Source organism: Pisolithus orientalis (assembly GCF_024613125.1).
Source record: "Pisolithus orientalis strain OTSU chromosome Unknown F5J12scaffold_34, whole genome shotgun sequence".
In the NCBI taxonomy this organism is placed as follows: domain Eukaryota; kingdom Fungi; phylum Basidiomycota; class Agaricomycetes; order Boletales; family Pisolithaceae; genus Pisolithus; species Pisolithus orientalis.
The window spans coordinates 283,538-296,213 of NW_026260815.1; the positions used below are offsets into that span (position 1 = coordinate 283,538).

A 12,676-nucleotide genomic window follows, 5' to 3' on the forward strand; every position below is an offset into this window, starting at 1 on the left:
CTTGATCGAGCTGAGGTCTTCATGCCACTTTAAGAATGTGTTGATGCCAATGAGGGTCATCAGAATCTCATCTGTCCTAGCAATGAGGTCATGTACAGCATCCTGAATGTATCAGTTAGTGAAAAAAATGTGATGATGCTATGACACACTAGTTCATCATTTATCACCTTGATGGCACCTCTCCACTTTGCAATCTTGTCCACCTCTCCCAGCTTGCTACTTTCCATGATATCCTTGAAGTAAATTTGAAGGATGCAGTTGGCTGCAGCATCAAGCTCAGGCAATTTCTTGAAGAGCTTGTGAGACAACAATGATGACATGTGTCTGATGATGAGACAATGGAGTAGTTTGATGGTGAGAGTGGTGATGGTGATTGGAGAGTGGAAGAGTCAGAGGTTAAAGACAGACAATGAGATACATGGATGTCACATTTTATATCCTGCCTATGAATGATTCCCATGGCATGATGGCAATACTGGTACAAGTCAATAATCCTGAATGCATATATGAAGCAGAGGCTCAGATAAAAATATGATGTGTTGTTCTGGAATAGCATTGCTGTTTGTTTTGCATGTTTCCCATCTGCTCCAATGGTGGAGCCTGACTTGCAGCTACATAGACCAGTGCCTGAGATTCCAACTAAATAGGCAAGTTGTCCAATGTGAAACACAATTTATAATGGGAAATTCAGATACTCTATAGTGCGAGAGGTTCCACTTTCTTCATTTCTTGTCTTCTTGGGCCCATCTTATATTGTGACAGGGGGATAACCCAATTATGGATAGGCCCATCCATTTGTGGTGAGCTATCTATGATATGACAGATTGGCCCATCTTATGCAGTGCCAAGGGTTTGTAATCCTGCGATGGACGGATTGGCCCATCTTATGTTGTAACACTGGTTTTTGTTTTCCCTTATCTGCTGCCTGAGAATACCATGGATGGGCCCATCCTTACATAGATCCCTTTGATCTCCCTTTCTGCTGCCTGAGAATGCCTTCCATGGACCGTCCTTATGTAGATAGCTTGGATCTCCCTTTCTGCTGCCTAAGAATACCATACACAGACTTGTCCTTATGTTGTGACACTATTAGATGATATTACTGATGGGCCCATCCATATGTTGCAACAATATAAACAATACTACTGAAGGGCCCATCCTTATGTTGTGACACTATTAAATAGCATTACTGATGGGCCCATCTCTATGTTTTGACAGGGTACATCTTACTGGGGCCAGGCCTGCCCATATGTTGTAACGATATAAATAATACTACTGAAGGGCCTGTCCATATGTTGTGATGCTATACATGAGATTACTGATGGGCCCATCTTTATGTCTCATCAGAGGTACATCTTACTGTGGACAGGCCTGTCCATATGTTGCATAATACTACTGATGGGCTGACCTTATGTTGTGACTCTATTAAATGATACTAGTGACAGGCCTGTCTTTATGTTTCAACAGCAGTACATCTTACTGTTGACAGGCCCATCTATATGTTGTGACATTATGAAATGACATTACTGATGGGCCTGTCTTTATGTTGTGACAGGGGTACAGCTTATTATGAACGGGCCTGTCTAGATGTTGGGACACCATAAATGATATTACTTCCAGGCCCATCCTTATGTTGTGACCCTCTCCATGCAACAGGGGTGTAACCTACCAGGATGGGCCCATCCATGTCTTACAGCAACTCAGTATACTTAATTGGTCATGGGCCCATCTAAATGTTTCAACATCCTTACCCACCATGGGCCCTCCCATATGTTGTGGTAATGCACTTACAGGCCTGTACATATGTTGCTCTCACTTTAGTCCCTCAGGCCTGTCCATGTGTACTGGCTAATCTATTTAGGCGGGCCTGTCTTGGGGTCTATATAAGTGTTGGTGTTTTGGTGCACAGGCTGCCCATGTGTTGTGACTAAATGTGACTACACTATGTGCTCAGCCATGCAGTTCTGCCTTCCAAATTTGGAGAGGATCCTCACACCTTGCACATTTCTACAGCATGCCATCCATCAGACACTCATTTCACTAAGTCCATCAATCATGGCTGCCCCTTCATCGATCATCTCACTTGTCTCATTTTCCAGAGACAGTGGCTATGTATATCTGCCAGGCATTCCCACCAGCTTCTGTCCTGAAGCCCCCTGGTTTATCCCATCATTGTCAGCCCCATCTCATCCCATGCAGCTTGGTCAGCATGTTCTCCTTGTCAGTATGACTTCCAGAAGGACATTCTTTGGTCACTGCAGGTCTGTCACTCAGTTAGAAAGGTCTTATGTGGTCATTTTGGTCTCCCCTCTTGATGAAGCATATGGATTGTTCCTCCCTGCTCCCTGCACCATCTTTATTCCAATCTTGTCCATCCTTCTTCCCACATTGCAATAGCTGCAGCATAGTCTACTGTTCTCCAGCCTCCCTGATCGCATTCATGATGAGTATGACATGCATCTTGCCTTCTTACTGCAAGATCCAGCAGAAGACATCCCCCCTTCTCCTCCTCCTCTGTCAGAGCCCCATTCATGAAGCTTTTGTTAACTTTGCTGAGAGTGATGAAAGGGTGGGAGACATGATTGCTTATGCTCCCATTGCCCCACAGACCCCCAATGCCCTAGCCCCTTTGATGCCTGACTCATGCCCTTCAATTCTGGAATTAATACTTCCCTCTCTGGAAACACCATCCATCTGTCATGCCATCTTTGGGTCTAGAGATGTCTCCATTGAGATCTGACTTGCATTGCCACCCCCTAATGTGATATCAGTGCGCTTACTCAGTTTCTGACTCCATTTGACTCATTCTGTGATATTTTGACTGTCCTTGGCTCATTTATTGCCAATACTTACCAATCTTCTTTGCTTGCTTACTTTTCATTTCTTGCTTACTCATCATGATTACTCAGTCCTTACTCATTACTTACCAAGTGTTTGTGCCTTGTTTGTCACAAGCTGCTCTCCCCCCACAGTATATAAACCCCCATGTACTTAGCTACACCCCCAGTGAACCAGAAGCCATTCACTCAGCAGTCAGTTCAGCTCAGCTCAGCATAACTCATTGTCAACAGTTGAGGCTCATTCAGAAGAGTCTATCTGTCTTCATTCATATCATTGGTAGTTGAGGCTCTACAAAGGGGTCTATCTACCTCCATCATTATCTGAAGCTTCATCCACACTTAGTCAGCAGGTCTGCTTAGTCATCCATCCACTCCTGTGTAACTTGTCATTGACTTGCACCAGGAGCATATTCTATCAAAGTCTATTACTCCCAGGTACTTTCAGCTGAACACCTTCACTCTGTTCAGCATCCCCTTCTCAGTCAGCATTCATTCATCTTCTCCTGCATAACTCATCATCAACTTGTGCTAGGAGCACCTGCCATCAAAATTTCCCCCACTTTAGGTTTCTCTGCCCTCCAGGTTCCACAGAGGTAAACCACCACTCACTCATATTTGTCTTTGGTGTTGATTTTGGTTGGTTTTCACCACCTTTCCACACTTTGACTCACAACAGAAGATGTGTTTGTATGTGCTGGATTCAGATGAGGGGGCTGGGGGAGCAGCAAGCAAGGGTGGCACCCAGGGGGGGTGACCATTTTTGAAGTGCACCATGTAGTAGGCACTCTGAATATAATCTGATCTTATTATTCTGAATAGCACAAGTGAAGATGGCAAGGATCAATGTGATTTATATGATGCAACTCATGTACATATCCTATAATCACAGTGTAATCTGCTTAGAATATAGTTGATTAATGTTGGAATTGTCATGGCAATAAGTTTGTGAATCCAACCAGATTACACTTCAAAATGAGAACACCTCATGATGATTCTCAGACATATTATTAGCATTTGCTACTCTTAGGATATAGTATGACTATGGCCTATCACCCAACTATCACCACACCCGATTAAAATCCCATTTCCGCAGTGATTGATGACCACAATTGGAGCCGGAGTTGCAAAGTTTTGTCACCGACTGTCACAGATGGCATCTCTGCCGTCTGCATTCCGAAAGTCACTCCGACAAGATGTCGGCCTGATCGCTTCTTGTGATGTCGAAGCGGCGCCTGAATTGTGCCACAGCGTGATTGCCATCTACTGACCTCACACTCATACTCATATCCTGTTTTTTTTAGACCAATGCTCCACTTGAGGTCTGTAGAGACCTGTCGGCTTGTTGGGTCCCTATATACACCTATTTTTATTGAGGGGGTTATTTGCTTAAATTGACATATCTTGAGCAAATCTCGCTCCTTTTTTTTATGGGCAAGAAATCGACTGCGTTGTAGTAGAATCGTGATTTTGCACCTCCTGTTGAACTCCGGTAAGTTGATAGTACACCGGCCTGCGGCAAACTACTTATATATTCGTCACGATCAACAGATCAGACATCCGCAACTATCCCGTTCTATTTGCATCGTCGACACCAAAATCGTCAGTGTGTCCCGAGCTGCCCCTTCGCGTGAATGCTGATGCGAGGCGTGTGAGGCCGCGCGCAGTTCCTTTCTCTTCTCATGCTCACTCACAGTCTTAAGAAGATCCCATCTTATAGCAATCATATCAAGAATAGTTCAGGCGATATGATACTTGAATGTTCGCCGAGTCAACATATACGCGTGTCGAGTGCGCCGTGAGCCGAGATGTGCGTGGATGTGGCCGCATATTTCGCCATCTCTCCGTTACTACTTCCGGACCCAACAAAGACTCCACACGGATGAGCGTCTGCAAGAGGCTACCAAGAGCTACTACGTATATACTGTTACTGCCGCACGTGTACGCTCGACATATGACCCGTTCTACATACTAACCTGGTAAACTAACAGACAAATTTAGAAAACTCCAGACATGGTCAACCCCGTTACAACTACGGTGACATCTTAATGCGATACTTTACGCCCATTTCATCAGTCCGGAAAATTCGGTGCTGTGAAATCGCCAGATCTGCTGCGGCGAGCCGAGTTCACTTCCGGACTACATAAAGGGCCATTTCGCGCACAAGCACTCCAATTTTGTATTCTGTATTCTGGTTCATCGATGTCTGCTCAGGAAACAGCCTTGACAAAATCTCTCGATAATATCTTGACCCGCCGTAAACAGTCTGGCCTTCCCCTCCTTGCTATCGACGGGCCCTTCGTATCCCCTACCCCGGACTTCTTCTCTAATGACTACCTTTCATTGTCAACAAGCCCCTTACTCCGTGAACGTTTCCTGTCCAAGGCCCTTTCTGCCCCCCGCCTCTTCGGTTCGACAGGCACCCGCCTCGCCACTGGCAACAGCGAAGGCTACCGTGCTCTCGAAGAGCGTCTCGCCCACTTCTTCCAATCCCCTGATGCACTGCTCTGTACCTCCGGCTGCGTCGCCAATGAGGTCTTCTGGTCTACGGTACCACAACCAGGCGACGTCCTCATCTTTGACCAACTCGTACACAGCTCGATCCGCGAGGGTGTGCGTCTTTCGCATATCCCGAAAGATAAACAATACAAATTTAGGCATAATTCCGTGACGGCGTTCAAGCAGTGCTTGGAGGATGCTTTGAAGAAGTACCATGCACAGATTGTGCAAGGGTCGGGGATGGTGTTCGTCGCTATTGAAAGTGTTTACAGCATGGACGGAGATTTCTCGCCTTTGGAGGATATCGTGCGTACTGTGGAGGAGTCAGTGCCGAAAGGCCATGCCCATATCTATGTCGACGAGGCCCATAGTTCAGGAATATTTGGACCCGATGGACGTGGATATGTCGCCCTTCTTGGTCTCAAGGGGCGCATCCACACGATGATGCATACACTTGGGAAAGCGTGGGGACATCGAGGAGGTCAGTCCGTCCGTAGATTTAAATTTTTTTCCTTTCAACACTCCCTGATAAGCTGAATATTGTACCTCAAACCTTTGAACTTGGACAGCCGTTCTTCTGACCTCAACCACGGTGCACAAGTACCTGGTCAATTATGCCAAAGCATTTGGATACACCACTGCCATGGCCCACATGGATGTCCATGTGATCAACTCCTGTCTCGACATCATCTCCGGACCAAAAGGACAGGAGGTATGTCCAAAGCAGAGATTTTCTCTTTTGTTCGTTACTCATTTCCTCGCGCACCTCTCAGCTCCGAAACAAACTCAGCCACATCGTCCAATATGCCCAGACCCACCTCGGAAATGTTTTGCAGCCTTTCCCTGCGCAAATCATTACCCTCACCCCTGCTGACTTGGACCGCGCCGCCGCCCGGCGAAGTGCAGAACTCAAGTTGTACTCTCCTGTGATTCCCCTACTCAGCCCTCACGCCGTCGAGCTGTCGCACTACCTGATCGACTGCGGATACAATGCTAGTGCAGTCACCTACCCGGTTGTTAAAGTGTCGAGGGTGCGCGTGATCGTACATGCTGGAAATACGCAGGCGGAGGTTGACAGGTTCGTGGAGAAGGTCGTCGAATGGGCCACTGCAAAGAATCAGGCATTGAATCAGGAGGGAAAGCTAGTTGGTGAGGTATCAGGAGAGGGTCGTAGAACTGTCAGAGGACGACTGTAGCGAGTGCCCTCTGACGCCTGTCAGGGGTGCATAAGCCTGAAGTATGCCGGTAATCAAACCAGTGTTGCGAGCATAAGCATTACTTACAGCGACCTTCATAATGATAGACCAGAATTGGCCAAAACTCACAACAGTATGGAAAGCCAGACAACCGCGCTTTGTTTGGCAGGTGATTTTTGTGCCGATGTCGAACGTGCAGTACGTTTTTCAAAGTTTCGAAGTTCTGTCAGCAGGGGGACACCAGACACTGCGGTAGTGTAGTCGTTGGTCACGCGGTAGTGCAGTCGTTGGTCACGCAGTCACGCAGAACTTGGACGTGCAGTAGCACAGATGACGGACGTGTGGTAAGGCAGATGACGGACGTGCGGTAGGGCAGATGACGGACGTGTGGTAGGGCACATGACGGGCAAATGGTAGTACAAATGACCAACACAGTAGTACAGATGACCGACGTGCAGTGGACATACAGTATGTAGTCAGTTGCTATATACTCAACCTGATTCATCCCCGCTGGAGTCATTATCATCTACCTCCTCATCAGAAAAGTCCGAGACAACAACGTTGGGGCCCTCTTCCATAACATCAAGTTCTCCTTCTACATCATCCAACTCGTCGACACAATCATCATCTGAAAAAATCTCAGCTTCATTTAATCTGAGTCTGATTAGTAGTAACTTACCTAGACCAAGGCCTCCACCGGCACCACCCATGTAGCAATAGCCATCTTTGCATTTCTTGAAAGGAAGTTCACGTTGTCCTCCGAGTAATGGTAATGAGTCATCCACATCAATGTCTATGGGCAGCGAATCTAAAATGGGCGGCAAAAGTGTGTGATTCTGAAGTGCATGCAGGAGGTTGAGGTAAACATCCCAAACACTCGAGCGAGTGATGGCTGGACGTCCAAGGCAGTGATTGTTGGAGTTTATCACTTTTACCTTAGTTGTGGTCCACCAAGCACAGCATTACATAATCCAAAAGCGGACACTTAGCAGTTTATTTTTTTCCTTACTGCACCTCAGCTTCAACCAACTTGAAGTCTGAGTATATTCCTCTCTATAGACTTGACAATCCTGCAGCTTGTCATCCTCAAAAGTGATAGCACTCTTCTATGTGTCCATTCAATGGATGTGGTACTAAATCAAACACAGGGTGGCCTGTGTTGAGGTATAGTTTGTGAACATGAGTCAATGTGGCCTTGTCAACCATGAACTACAAGTAGAGTTAGTCAATGGATGTCATACTACATGTGTAACAAACTCACCTTGAAATCTATCACACCATAGTCCTGTGGAGAGCAAAACATTAATTTGGGAACACCATGAGGGAGTACCTATAAGCAGTGTCAATTGACATGCTGAGCAACTTAGAAGTAAGCAGCAGTTACCTTGTGATGATCATGCCATTTCATAGTGTGATTGACACACTCACTGATAACCATTGAGTTCTTCTTGAAGCCAGGGTATAAAAATCCACCAAAAAATCATACTGAGTATAACAATGTCAGTAGTCAAAACTTCACAATGATACGTGCTAAGACTTACCACTGGAGTGTATTATCAATGTCATACCAGCCTTGATGAACCCCATATTCCAGCAGTGATTCAAAACTGGGAGTAAAACACCTATGAAGTTGAGACCACATGATTTCTGGTTTGATATTTTTCCTGGAATGCATCCACCAATGTTGGAGTGTCCCTTCAAGGGCAGGGTCATGCCACTGGTGCAGCATAGTTTGTGCATTTGCAATACTAAAATTTTCAGACCCAGGATTGCTCTGAGTGTCAAGGTCAAGGGTATGGGCATGAGGGGCAGATCATTGGGTGGGTGTTAACCTTGTTTTGCTGGCATACAGCACAGCCTTCAATGTATTTGCAGATGAAGGAAGCAAGTCCAGGCCACCAGAACTCGGATGAGACGAGCTGTTGGGTCTTCAGGACACTGGGGTGTCCTGCAGAAGGGTGATCATGGTGATTTGACACCACAGTTCAGCGAAGGGAGGGATCATCTGGGATATAAACCTGATCTTTATGGAGTAGCACTCCATTATCAAATCACCAATCAGAGAGATGGGATTTGAACAGGAGTGGCATATCAACATTTTCTATGGCACAAAGTGCCATTTGGACCATGGGGTCTTTCATGGAGGAAGTTGCTACCTTTTGGGTGAGGTTCATGTCAATGAGGTTGATGAACAGTGTTTGTGGGAGGAGGGTAACTCCTTTGTTGTCTTCATCATCATCAGGAATATGGTCAGGTCAGTGGGATAATGTGTCAGGGGTGGCCAGGTCTTTTCCTGGGACATGTTCAAGTTGCAGATCAAAGTCTGTGAGATCAAGTAGCCAGCATTCCTGGAAATGGTTCAGGTTCTGGGGTGCTTTAAAGTAGGTCAAGTTCTTGTGGTCAGTGAACACCTTGACCAGAAATGGAGAGCCATGGAGATAGTGTCTCCAAGCTTTCAATCCTCAAATAACTCCTAGTAGTTCTCTGTCATAGATGTCATAATTTCTTTCAGTGGGGTTAAATGACTGGGAGAGGAAGGCACAGGGTTGCCACTGGCCATTGGAGTCTTCCTGAAGGAGGATGCCTCCAGTTGCATACTTGGATGCATTGGTAGTGATGGTGAACAGCTGAGAAGTATCAGGCATTTGGAGGGTCAGTTGTGCCATGAAGATCTGTTTTAGAATGTCAAAGGCAGTTTGACATTTCTTTGACCAATCCCAAGTGACCGTTTTCTTGGTGAGGTCTATCAGAGGTCAGGCAATGTCTGAGTAATATGGGACAAATCTTCTATAGAAATTTGCAAATCCTAAGAAGGACCACACATCTTTGACCTTCTTCAGGACTGGCCATTCAGCAATGCCTTGAACCTTGATGGGGTCCATGGCAATGGTATTTTCCTTGATGATCATTCTGAGGTATTCAACCTTGGTAAGATCAAAATGACACTTCTCCAACTTGAGAGGAAGTGACAACTCATTCATTCATTCAAGAACTTGGCGAGTTCTTCATGTGTGTTCTTCAGGGTTGGTAGAAAAGATGAGGAGATCATCCATATAGATGATCAACCATCCTTCAGTGATCATGTCTTGGAACGAGTCATTCATAAAGCACTGGAAGGTGGCAGGGGAGTTACATAGCCTGAAGAACATGACAGTTGGTTTGAAAAGCCCTTTGTGTGTGATGAATGTGGCTTTCCATTGGTTGCCTTCTTTGATATGGACATTGTTATAGCCTGATCATACATCCATCTTTGTGAAGATAGATGCTCCTTTGAGTTTATCAATGAGATCTGAAATGAGAGGAAGGGGATAGGCATCCTTCATGGTATTTTTGTTCAGATATCAGTAGTCTTGACAGGGGTGGAGGGAGCCATCTTTTTTCCCTACAAAGAAGAAGGGCACAGCTTGGGGGGATCTTGACAGGCAGATTTTTCCTTCATGGAGGTTCTCCTCAATGAACTTTTCCAGACTCTCTTTCCAAAGGAGAGAGCAGGTATGCTTTTGCCACCTTGGGGACAAAGTCCTCAGCAAGGTTGATAGCATGATCATATGGCTGTGATGGAGGAAGGACTCCATCGGAGGGTTTTTCAAAAACTGAAGCAAACTCCTTGTAGTCTTCAGGGAGAACAGGTTTTGATTTCTTTTTATGTTCTTGGGCCAATTCAGTGGCCATGGTGATCTTTTGAAGAAGACTATTGTTCAGATTAATCTTCTTTGCTTTCTTCTATGAGTTTTCCAACCAACATCATGAAGTGGGCATGGATGGTTTCATCTTCTGGTTCTTTGTAATCCATAAACTTGTTTATCCCTTTCTTTTCCATTGGGGACACAAGGTTTATGGTGGGTTCTTCAACTGCAACAGAAGAGATATTGTGTTTCAGTTCTTTAGACCTATTGGTCTTTTCATCAATGGAGAGGGTTCCCATTCTCCAGTCAATGATGGGGTTATTTTCCTGAAGCTAAGGGAGACCTAGGATGATGTTCTCTGTTCCACAGTTGATGACATGGAAGAAGGTTGGGTGGACAATCCCTTCAACCTTAAAATAGAGGGTGGTGGAAAACAGGATTTTTCCCTTGGAGTTCTGGGTTCCATCTGTGTTCTTTGTGAGGATGGGTTCAGCGAGTCACTGCATAGGGATTCAATGCTTTTGCACAAATCCCCAATCGATACAGGAGATTTCTGCACTGGAATCAACCAGTGCAGTGGTTTTGATGACTTTCTCAGTTCTTTCTGATGTGTAGAGGGAGATGGGAATTTGCATAGTACAATCTGGAGTAGAAGATACTAGCACCAGGGCAACAGAAACTGAACTGTCCTTTGTTTTGGGAACTTTTGGCATCAACACAGAGTTCCCATCTAAAACACCCTTTCCAAGTGCTCTAGCAATGTTTACCAGAGCGATGGATGGACCAGCAACTTTTTCTTCATCATCACTTTCTTCAACCTCCACAATTTTGTGGATTTTCTTTACCTTCTTCTGGGGGGTTTTCCCTTTGTTGGGACATTCTCAAGAGAGATGCCCTTTATTTCCACAACCAAAACATCTTCCTTCTTTGATGTGACAGTCTCTTGCTTCTTTGGAGAGTCTCACTCCATCCATGTCCATGGTCTTTGGATCTTTTTCTTCACCAAGGTTATTCTTGGGGTAGAACATCCTCTTCTCTGTCTTTCCAGAAAGTTCATTTACTTTCCTCCATTTTGCATCAAACTTTTGTGCCTGTGTGTACCACCCAGTGACCTCAGTAGGAGTGGTTTCCATCATGTGGATTCAGTTTGCAATGAAAGGTTTGAGTCCTTGAGAAAAGAACTCAATCAATGTGACATCTTCCATGATGGTCAAGTTGGCAGCAGCAGTTCTGAAATCAGTGATATATTGTTCCACTGATTCTTTCTGTTTCATGGCACATAGTTTGGTAATTGCAGCACCAGCAGTGTTGGAGGAGGTGAAAGAACTTTTGAAGTCTTTTGTAAAATCAGCAAAGGTGCTGAAACTTGGGGGGTTCTTTTCCAGAGAAGTTTTCTGGAAGGTAGCTGCCCAGGAATGAGCAACACCTTTCTTCATATATGACAAGGCATAGACAACCTTTTTGGTGTCATTGTCATAAATCTCTTCATTTACTAAGAGATAGGTCTGTACAGAGTACAGCCAACTCATAGCATTCTTTTGGTTGCCATCAAAATCAGATGGGACACCAATCTTCAATTCAGTGGCTTTGGTAGCAACAGTGCCACCCATTGCCTTCAATGATGAACCAGACATCATAGTCATTGGTAGAGGCAGGGGTGTAGGAACAGTGGTGGCAGGTACTGGTGGGATGGGAGTACTGAGTGTAGCAAGGGACTGGATGAAGAGGTTCAAGAGGATACCTGAGGTAAATCCTCTATCTGGTTGTTCAGGTTCATTGGAGGAGGTGTCAGTGACAGTGCTCTCCTGTTCTTCATCAGATGACAATTCTTCATGAGTGGGTCACAATGGTGTCCAACACCAATTATTTCAGGGGATCATGGTGGTGCACTAAGCAGTGACTGGTTCAGCCAAAGGCTGGTAGACTTGAGCTTTTGTTACACTTGACCAAAGTCAAGATGTAGGGAGAGCTCAAATGCAGACTATGGGTTTCTACTGAGCAATGGCTGCAGTAACCTCTGTAAACAACAGAGGATTTGGGGCAACACCAGTAAGAGTGATCTGGGTTAGGGACACTGAGGGCAAAGTTCTGAGAGCACTGCATATGATTGAGCAGCTCAAGTCTGGGTTTCCAGGACTTGAGCCAACAAACTAAATACTGTGCAGGGAATGGACCATGAGGCATCTGCACATAATGAGGTAACTATGCCATTGGTTGAACAATGGCAACACACATTCTACACATGTGATGAGAAGATAACACTAGTGGTGGAAATAGAGAGCCATCAGATCAACAAGAAGACAGCTCGAAAAAGAAAGATAGTCCAACAGATCAAACACAAGGTAAACATAAGAGAAGAGAGAAAAACAGGGGTGAAATGTAACATGTTCTCAGAGGCTGGGAAGGGTCAGCTGCTGATGCCACTGTCTACCACAATGCCTGCTTGTGGGACTTTGCTATTCCTGATGGGCAGTATTACCTTGCTGATGCAGGGTATCCATCAACTCCACAGCTACTC

General features: G+C 45.4%; 2 protein-coding genes across 2 annotated transcripts; one reads left to right on the forward strand and one right to left on the reverse strand.

Annotated features, from left to right (window-relative positions):
- Positions 1 to 5,039: 5,039 nt before the first annotated feature.
- Positions 5,040 to 6,532, forward strand: F5J12DRAFT_725421 (8-amino-7-oxononanoate synthase; the record flags this gene model as incomplete). Its single annotated transcript, XM_051741634.1, has 3 exons — positions 5,040 to 5,817; positions 5,906 to 6,048; positions 6,110 to 6,532. 3 exons carry the CDS (start codon positions 5,040 to 5,042, stop codon positions 6,530 to 6,532), a joined length of 1,344 nt encoding a protein of 447 aa, XP_051596905.1.
- A 1,424-nt stretch (positions 6,533 to 7,956) lies between these two features.
- On the reverse strand, positions 7,957 to 8,324 carry F5J12DRAFT_725316 (uncharacterized protein; the record flags this gene model as incomplete). The annotated part of the gene is made up of 2 exons (XM_051741627.1): positions 7,957 to 8,017; positions 8,074 to 8,324. Coding segments are annotated over 2 exons (312 nt in total), but the record flags the coding sequence as incomplete, so codon positions are not given.
- Positions 8,325 to 12,676: the final 4,352 nt, after the last annotated feature.